Source organism: Orbicella franksi, chromosome 9 (assembly GCF_964199315.1).
Source record: "Orbicella franksi chromosome 9, jaOrbFran1.1, whole genome shotgun sequence".
NCBI lineage: Eukaryota > Metazoa > Cnidaria > Anthozoa > Scleractinia > Merulinidae > Orbicella > Orbicella franksi.
Genome location: NC_138153.1, coordinates 31,163,267 through 31,173,527, shown reverse-complemented (window position 1 = coordinate 31,173,527; position 10,261 = coordinate 31,163,267). Strand labels below are relative to the sequence as shown.

At 38.6% G+C, this 10,261-nt stretch overlaps 1 protein-coding gene across 1 annotated transcript; it reads left to right on the top strand.

The window, feature by feature from the left end:
• Positions 1-3,918: 3,918 nt before the first annotated feature.
• On the top strand, positions 3,919-10,241 carry LOC145497144 (uncharacterized). The gene is made up of 5 exons (XM_081476944.1): positions 3,919-4,181; positions 5,656-5,694; positions 6,621-6,855; positions 8,149-8,312; positions 8,722-10,241. Exons 1-5 carry the CDS (start codon positions 4,112-4,114, stop codon positions 9,156-9,158), a joined length of 945 nt encoding a protein of 314 aa, XP_081333070.1. The 5' UTR covers positions 3,919-4,111; the 3' UTR covers positions 9,159-10,241.
• The last annotated feature ends 20 nt before the right edge of the window (positions 10,242-10,261 follow it).

Here is a 10,261-nt window from a genome sequence, read left to right as displayed (position 1 = left end):
AGCCCAAACAACGGCCACGATACTTTAATATGGCCGCCATCTTGAAACGTTTTGGTCTAATAACTTCTTATGTAGTAGCTTGTTAGTTTTGGTGGGAATATCAAGAGACAAAATTGTAACGTAAAATTTCATCTCTCGATGATCCCATCTGTTCTTCAACTGGTGAAAAAAAGAATGATGCCAAACATCAGCAGTGTTAGTCTTATATGGCCCTCATCTTGGGACGAAGTCATACATTTCAGGTCTAATAGCGTTTTTCTCTAGTAACTCGCCAGACAGTCTAACATGGCCGCCATCTTGAAACGAAGTGTAAATTTTTTCTGGTCTAATAACTTTTTATTTAGTAGCTTGGTAGTTTTGATGAGAATGTCAAGATATAAAATTGTAACGTAAAACTTCACCTCTCGATAGTAGACTGCCATCTCTTTAACGAGTGAAAAACAGAGTGATGTCAAACATCTGCAGTGTTAGTGTGATATGGCCCCCATCTTGAGACGAAGTCGAACAGTTTAGGTCTAACAGCGTTTTTCCTAGTACCTTGCTAGTTTTTGTCTTTACATCACGGCAGTCTACTGTCGCCTGGAACTTCATCTCTCGATATTAGAATTCCATCTCTTTCACGGGCTGAAAAGAGGATGAAGTCCAAACAACGGCCACGATAGTCTAAGATTGCCGCCATCTTGAAGCGAAGTGTAAATTTTCTGGTCTAATAACTTTTTATCTAGTAGCTTGGTACTTTTGATGAGAATATCAAGATATAAAAGTGTAACGTAAAACTTCATCTCTCGAAGGTAGAATCCCATCCCTTTAACGGGTGAAAAACAGAGTGATGTCAAACATCGGCAGTGTTAGTCTGATATGGCCCGCATCTTGAGACGAAGTCATACATTTCAGGTCTAATAGCGTTTTTCCTAGCAATTTGCTTGTTTTTGTCTTTACATCAAGGCAGTCTGGTCGCCTGGAATTTCATCTCTTGATACTAGAATCCAATCTCTTTGACGGGTTGAAAAGAGGATGAAGTCCAAACAACGGCCATGATAGTCTAATTTGCCGCCATCTTGTGAAGGTGAATTAATCAACATGACACGAGCGTGGGACAAAGAAAAATTCTGAGTCCCCGACAGGAATCGAACCCATGACCTCCCGAACATCGGCCAGGCGCTCTATCCACTGAGCTACGAGAACTCATGGAGAGCAAGGCCATTTCACTGAGTTCATATATGACAGGTGTCATGCATACTGCTAGGATCAACGCTATCGAAGTCATCGTCAGTAGTGATAAGTTAATAAAGATGGTGAATTTTAAGCTCGGTAATGAAATGTGAAGGTGAATTAATCAACATGACAAGAGAGTGGGACAAAGAAAAATTGTGAGTCCCCGACAGGAATCGAACCCATGACCTCCCGAACACCGGGCGGGTGCTCTATCCACTGAGCTACGAGAACTCATAGAGAGCAAGGCCATTTAACTGAATTCATAAAGGTCTCTTATTTCACAGAAGGAGAAGGTCTTCTCAAGTTAGTTTAAATTTCCTGGGACTCGGAAATATCGTCCAAGCCCTTGAAAATCAAGTCGAGGTACCATAAAATCAAAGTTTCCGCAGCCCTGTGTCTGCTTCTTTCCACCGTCTGAGTAGAGACAGTAGAGACCGGGCTGCACCAACTTTGATTTCCACCTACTTAGGCTTTATTTCCAAGAGCTTCGACGATATTTCCGAGTCCCAGGGACTTTAAACTAACCCGCCAAGACCTCTCCTTCAGTGAAATCGACAACGAAAAAATAAACGAAAGCTTGGTTATGTGCTTGGTGGCCGAAATATTGCCCCTATTGGACTTACTCAGACAGTGGAAAGAAGCAGACACCAGGCAGCGCAAACTTTGATTTTGACCTAATTAGGCTTGATTTCCAAGACCTTAGACGATATTTCCGAGTCCCAGGGCATTCAAACTAACTCACGAAGACCTGCTCCTTCAGTGAAATCGACAGAGGAAAACTAATAGAAAGCCTGGTTATAAGGATGGTGGCCCGAAATATAGCCCTTGTTGGACTTTCTCTGACAATGGATAGAAGAAGAACTGAACTGGGCTACGAAAACTTAGATTTTGTCCTACTTAGACTTGATTTCCAAGAACTTGGACGATATTTCCGAGTCCCAGGGACTTAAAACTAACTCGTGAAGACTTTGTCCTTTAGTAAAATTGACAAGCGAAAACTAATCGAAAGCTTGGTTATGTGCATGGTGGCCAAAATTTAGGCCTTTTTAGATTTATTGAGGCACTGTAAAGAAGCCGAGACCGGGCTGATATGCCATATTTGCCATTATGGCAAATCTCTCCATATTGCATTCTAGTTATGTCGAATTGCAACAGGATCCACACACCTTTCTCCAGTACATCTCCACAGATTTTTAAATTAAATACACTATTTGAATGCTAAGTGCCACTGGTCGATGCGATTTTGAATTTGTGAAATTCAAAGTTGAAAAATTTTGGACTGAACTTTCCAAGAGGTTCCAAGTTCCGCCCGGCACATGTGCAATTTATGACATTATCCCTTTAACGTTTCTTACCATTTTAGCTACTAAGGCTTCTCGCTAAATATGTTGATCTCGATGAGAGATGACCTTTATCTTAGTCAATGATTATTTTCTGCGAGAACACTGGAACCGAGACCATAACAGGTGCACTGAACTATAATCGATTTAATATCCCGATGGGATAAAAATGCTATTACTATCATTCTGTTTTTTAACTAAAAGAAGAGGCGAGTCTTTTTCCTCTGCCTAGATTCGATGGCGCACATGAGATCAGTACTGCGATTTTGAAATATTACATGTACTTTATCACGATTTTGACTCTAGCGAACGATTTTACAGACAGCAGTGAACGACATGAATTAGTTATTGGCGCCAATGTTTGCAAACAGTGTATTTCTCGTCTTAAACAGCTGGCTACAGTTGCAGATCAATATTTTATTTTTCGACAACTCTCGGGCTATTTTAAGAAGATTAAAACTAAAAAAGAAATAAAAATAAAAATGAACAGAATTTTGAGGTGACTCACAGTAACATGAAAAACATAACTTAAATGCACGAGTGTTTAGTTACACTTGCAGTATCAAGACGACTGCTTACCTCGCGAAATAGTAAGAATTTTAATAAAATCGGCTTTATAAAATATTGTTTTTGCATAGTAAACAGCAGTCATAGAGGTGTTAAACGGAAACAAGCCTATAAGGTAGATACCGAAGATTTAGTACAATATTTTTTATTACCTCCACAATTCCTTTTTTGGCAAACTTAGGTATATTTTATCCCTATTCTATTCCAGTTGATTCTTGAAGCTCGATAGACACAAACGTTTACTTTTACCACAAAATATGATATATTGTTTTCCCATCCAAATTGTTTTTAACACCTTGAATCAGGCTTAGAAAAAGAAGCTGTGAATTTTAATTTGATTTCGTTTCATTCGCACAATAAGAAAGATTAGTTATGAAAGAAAGGAAAATAAGAACAAAAGAGCCAATTCGTGAACCACTGAAACGTACCATCGTTGTTTTTACATATCTTGGATGGAAACAAGTGAAAAATAGAATTCCATGAATACAAATGGATTACAAAATTCATTCCTACGCTTTAGATTAGCTACAAATATTGTCCGTTAAACAATTTTTCCTTGAACTCCGATTCCTAACTTCTCAAGAAAATTGCATGGTTGTTTTGGAGAAAACCATTAAATTACGCCAACTATACTTTATTTGCTCCGGTTTGCTTAATTTCTTGACGTGCGTCACTTATTGATCAATCTATTCTTTTGTTAGACTTGAAATGGCTTTGTTGTAAATTGCCAAAAACAACTGTCCGCCGCCAGCGAGGCTTGGGATTGTTAAGATAAACCAAAGAGGGTTATTGATCTCGATCGGTAATTGTTTCAACCTTTACCGCTGCGTGGTAGGACGGAAAATGAAGATATTCTTGCAGTAAATTAGAGGAACTTCGCGACGAAAATATTGATTATCACCTTGTCTAGGACGTGTCAAACACTTTCTGGCTAAAATACAGCGATAATTAATCTAACAAGTTTACGGTGATAGACAAGGATCGAACCGATGGAGGGACAAGCAAATCCGCGTCGACGATTTAATTTCAAAACTCGAGTCTTGGTCTTTCTAGCGTACGGTAAGTGTGAAAGAGCCGTAATTGATTTGAATTACATGTAACAATTTTGAAATGTGAAGGGAAATTTCAGAAATACCAGACTTTGCTGGATATGAATGACAGATTTTTATACTCATAAAAGTTTGCTATATTATATTTTTTTCACTTTAGCTAAAATCGGATTCCAAACATTTTAACTGAGCATGATTGTCAATATTTTTTTAAGTCCAGTTTTCGATATGGTCTCCATTTTCTATAGGGAAGAACGTTTAATTTTGAAAGCTTACATTGCTCACTGGAGATATTGAATGTAGAATTAAGTGTTAAGTTAATTTGAAGTTGTCAATGTCGCTAGCTGCCTGATTAGTATGCAGAATTTATAACATTTTCCAGTTCTTTTTGCATCCAAATTTCAAAGAAAATTTTAAACATATACATTGGATAATTTTGAGGCCAGCTCCAAATATATCTCATGTAGGTACACATATTTGGTCTACAGAAAACTGCAAGCAAACTGTTACAAGAAACTTTGTAATTTATTACATCGGCCAAACAGAGATCAATAAGTTTCGATACATCAGTCAAACCGAGATCAATAAGTCTCGATACAATTAATGTAACTTCCTCTTGATCTCACGAATAGCACCTCGAAATTTTGATCTAAATAGTATACTAATGTAAATGCTGTAATCTGATTGGTTGAGCCATTGCACACTATCAGCAATTAGTGGGAAAGATGAGTGGGCAATGGCTTGGTGTGGTCGACAAAATTGCAACGTTTACTCGTTTCTCCGAAGTTTTGAAATAACATTCATAAGTAAATCGATAATCAAATTCCTTAGAAGACTGAGAGGAGGGCATTTGCGGTTTCTTTAATCAAAAAAGCTCGAAATGTTTGAAAGAAATTGGTAAGCGCGCGTACACAACTGCAAATGTCAATCGACAATTCAGTCTGCGCGAATTTTCTAAAGCGTGAAGTCAAATGCTGAGACCAGATATAATTGAAATCGTTATTTCAAGGAAATTTCAGGTAGAATTCTACTAAAACAATTAGATTATTCGCTCTCGATTTCTATGAAATGATAGTTGATTTGGCCTTCGGCCTCATCAACTATCACCTCATAGAAATCTCGAGCTCGTAATCTAATTTTTAATTATTACCAAGTGAACCTCAGTTCCAAACTGTGGCCCCTCAGAGATCTTGATCATCATAAAATACAAATATTACACTTGCCATGCTCGTGTAACATTCAACCCAACATTACCCCAATTTAGGAAATTAAAATAAAAATACAGAAAAAGAAGAGATAGAAGTCATATTTTCCCATCGTTTTTTCCTGGCTCTTAATTGAATTCTGGAAAGCGAGTGATGTTTATATAATAACACCAAAATCAGTGAAGGCCCGGGAAGCCTACGATTTGGCTTCTATCATTTGCGCAACGTGTTAAAGAGAAGGTGAAATGCTGAAATATCTCATTCTTTAACTGGTTGCAGGTTTGGCGAAACTTGCTTTAAGTAGCGCCCAGTTTACAGGTAGGCCAATTGACACACTGTTTTCTTTATCTCAAGAGGAATTTTAACGATACTCTAAGCAGTTTTCGCATGTATTCCTTAACTGCCAGCAACTTTTCCACTGATAACTAATTAATCCATAGCTGAAGTCTCGATTAGGGGAGGCGAGAGGTATGATCAAGGATACAAATAAGGGATATTCGGGCTATGCTATCATTAACTGCAGTATATGAAGAGCCAATGGCGTTTTCCGTTTTTATTCCAGTGACTTATGTTCTAAAAAGTATTTGGTGATTGTCTATAAACGATGGAAAATTCTTTTGAGTTAAGAAAGTTGGAGTATTTTTTTGGCTTATATAATTATTTTGGGGGGAGGTTGAATCACGGCAATTTTGTGGCTCTTTAAGTTTTTTTTTTTTAAAGTATTCAACTCATCCCTTTCACACTCTCAAGTAGCCAATTTTCTTGTTTAAACGCTGAGTCTCAAATAAACACCAGGTCTCCAATGTATAATTGTAAATAAACTTCTTAAGGTATACCAAGCTTTCGGCCGGTGTAATAACAAGGAATATGCCTGTCAAAAACAATGTCTAAGACCCATTGTGTAATATGCAAAGGCTTTAGGAGTCAAATAAACGCTGTATCCACCAGGCAAATTTAAACTTAACTAATGGGAGCGTTTAATGGAACAAGGAAGTGACCTTGGTCCTACAGTTATCACGTACCGATAATGGAAATCTCTATGTCGAAACCCATAAAAGCTTAAAAACAAGAGACAAAATGGTACCAGAAGGTGTAAGATAGCCTTAAACTAAACCGCGAATGTAGTTTGCCTGTGAACACCATAGTCTCGTTTTGCTTTTCAAGTTGAAGTATTGCTTAGAGTACGACGAGAGAGCTCCCACATTAGAAATTGATCATCGTACTTTGCTTTTTTGGTCTAACAGCATGTACTACCCGTGGAAATCACACAGAAGATATTTATCGCGAAGTGCCAATCAAAAACTCAAGAACAAGTGTAACACTCAGCAGTCCAAACTTCCCCAAGCCTTACCCCCAGAACATACAATGTACATGGAGGATAGTGGCTCCGATTGGTTACCAAGTCAAACTCTCTTTTCTGGAATTTGACCTGGAGAACAATTACTTGGAGTCTGGTTGCCACGACTATGTTAGTGTGCGGTGAGTACAGTGAAAAGAAAACCAGAAACAGGGACGCAACAAGAAACCGTTCTAAGCTATATTCTACACATTGCTTGAACAAAATTGAATATTTTTGCTGTCAATTAAGTCAGTTCTCCTCTAAGAGACCCGTGCCTACACCTACAACATAGAAATGAGCCAGTGAAACACAATACTGCCGAAAAGCTGACTTTGGAAATCAAAAGAAATCGACAAAATACCATGATTACTTTGCTTCTTTAATGTCCTCCTTGATTTTAAGTAGGAAAGACGTGGGGGTGGGGGTGGGGGTGGGAGTGGTGTGGATGATTGAACATGGACCTTAGCGCATTTCTGATTCTTTCAGGTGCTGGAAGACGTTTTTAAATTATGTCCTTGTATACGTTTCGATGTTTAATTAGGTTTTAGGCTAATTAGGGTTTTTATTGATTTTTAATTGTTCTTTATTTAGAGGGCCACAGGTTAATTAGTCGTACAAACTATTATGTGCCACCCTCTTTAAATCGATCAATCAATCGATCGATCGATCTCGATCTATCGATTGATTGATGTTCAAAAATTAGCAAAGCATTCCTGGTAGAGAAGTCCTTGGAACCATCCAGGCTATCTACGATGTGCTTAATTTGCCATATACTACATTCACGTTTTTAAAATGTCTGTGTGAAATGCTCGTCGTAACTCAATTTTGCGTCCATTATGAAACCTAAATCTCGAGCTGAGGGTCTCCACAGTTTTCTCTTGCCAAGAACAGTTACGCGAAAGTTCCCTGGCATACGTTTCAACATCTGTGTTTGGTGCTCCCAGCAGGAGAAGCTATTTATTATCAGGAACGCAGACTGTTAGAACCGAGCAGTAATCCTGCTGCTGTCAGCGCTAGCTCATCGTATTATATCAGGAAGCCGGGATCAAGAATCAATGGGACACATCTCATTACTCCCAACCCGCGCTAAGAAACCTCCGATGGCATCCTCTTAAATCACGCATCGTTTTTAGATATTTTACTTTTAACCTATATTGTTAAATAAGAACAATTGCCAACCAGCCTAGCTATCTCCCATTATCTGCAAATATGAACCAGTTTGTGCCTCCGCTTTCTTGAAACCCTTAGTTACATTAATAGATGTAAGTTTTAAACGCGTCAATAAGAATGGCATATTATCACTATTATCTGAGCCGACGCGTTCTTTATCTCCTGTACTGGAACCACAAGAAGCCTACGGCAACAACAATAGGGAGCAAGACTTCCAAAGAATCCGATCACCTGACCAGCTTCCTTCCTTTCTCTGCTTACAGAGACGGTGGTTTAGTGTTCAAGGAAGCCAAAGAAATAAGCAAGCGATGTGGCAACAGCAAACCTCCGACTGTCAGTTCCAGTACTGCAGTTCTGTGGATAAGGTTTCTCACAGATAAGGAGGTGGAGAAAAATGGATTTTCTATCAAAGTTCTCCCTATTCGTGGTAAGAGATGTTTGCTGTAAACTCTGCGAGACTTAAATTGATTGCATGAGTCTGACCGTCGTATCAAACTTTGTAGCATTTGTGTTATTACTCTATTATGGGTCTATTACTCTGTATTGCCGCCACATGCATAAACAATACACAAGTGCAAAATTGTTGCAGGAGGTAAGTCTCTCAATGTCGTGCTCTACGAAAAGCCGCCGTGAACTATTTATAGTTATTCTTCCGTTTATCTTATTTAGTAATGACATTTTGAGAGTTTTTACAGCATTTATTTCGAGCAAAATATCTTCGGTTTCACAAACAAGTAAGAGAAACATCTGTTTCAAATATAAATCTCCTAGGCATTGTCCTTTATATTAATTAGAGTTAAAGAATTGATCAATATATAACTAGTTTGTCCTTGTAGGTTCAACATCAAAGCGGTACATTGCCATCGGAGTTCTCGTCAGCTTACTCCTTATCATCATAATAGCTATCATTCTTTGTCGAAAGCGCTTCAAACGCAATGACACAGAGGTTCCTAAGGTCCGCCAATACCAGGAGCTCCCTGTCCCAACGGATGTAGAACCGGAGCAGAGAGACCCTTCCCTGCGTGCATCTGAAATACCCGAAGAAGATCTTTGGAGCAGCGAGCGGAAAACGACGGAACTAGAAAAGGGATCGGGTGCTTTTTATGTGCCGCCTTTGAGAAATTCCGAGGCCTCGCGATATTGCTTTCTTTTAGAAGAAGGAGATGCCTTTGAATTCAAGAGTAATCGTCCTTTTAATAAAGCCACAATAAAGAAGCCCGTGACAAACGAACATGAAGAGCTGGAATACACAGAACTACTCACTGTAGTGTGATATAGCGTCAGTGAAATGATGAGCTATGAAGAGCTTAAGAAGTGTCCGTTGACTCACAATATATGGTCTACGCTGAAGAGTTTAGAAATGGTCTGGATCACCGGTCGACTTGTTAACAATAAACAAAGAATTGCAAAGTAATCAGAATTACCCACAATTGCCTGATGAAAGGACAATGATCAAACACTACTGACAGCTTCGATGTACGTATATCTCGCCATCGTGATCCAAAAGTAAAGTCAAGTCAAATAAAGTAAAACTTTATATTAACAGGAAGGTCCATTCAGCTCACGGGCCAGTATCCAGCGGAAATATCCCATTGCATCAGTGCAGTCTAATTTGTAGGCGCTGTAGTCTATATACTGGTCTTGTTGTAGCAGACCTGTTCCATGCAAAGCCACAATATTCGTCAAGTAATTGAAGACTTATTGTGTTAAAACAAGTATCTTGATGTCTCTTTTGTCAAGAAACCTCTAACACGACCCAGAATACAAACTCTAGTGGCCATCTTTCTGCACACATAGTCCATATGAGCCCTCTTAGTCATAAGGAAACACTTCCTGCTCCAAACACAGCTGCAGAGATTTAGCTTTCCTTTCCTATGAGGGTTAGGGTCAGAAAGATTAAGAGCTAGGACCGGAGCGAAAATCCCCAACACCTGTTTAATAAAATTCTATAACATACCGTCAGATGTAGTGCAGTTCATAAGAAATTACACACAAACTGCATGCGGTGACAAACATAACAATAAAACGCATCTTGGAAAACAAAACGTTTCGTATGTTTCGACATACATTTTCAGAAGTGACCGTTTAGAATAGAAAATACATTTAAACCATCGAAGCACATTTGAAAATGAAGTTTCGAATTATGTGTTTCTTTTCACCTCCTTGATGAGCTTCAGTAACATTCCAAAAATTCTCGAATTTGACAAAACAAATACCATCAATTCTCGCATGTTACTTTGATCATTTATAAGTATCTCTTACGGGGGATTATTATAAAGGGACTCTTATTTCATAGATGAGGGACAGGCGCAGATCTAGGATAAACGGTGACCAATTTCCGAAACAATGAGCGCCGAAGGTGCTCCATAGGAGTTG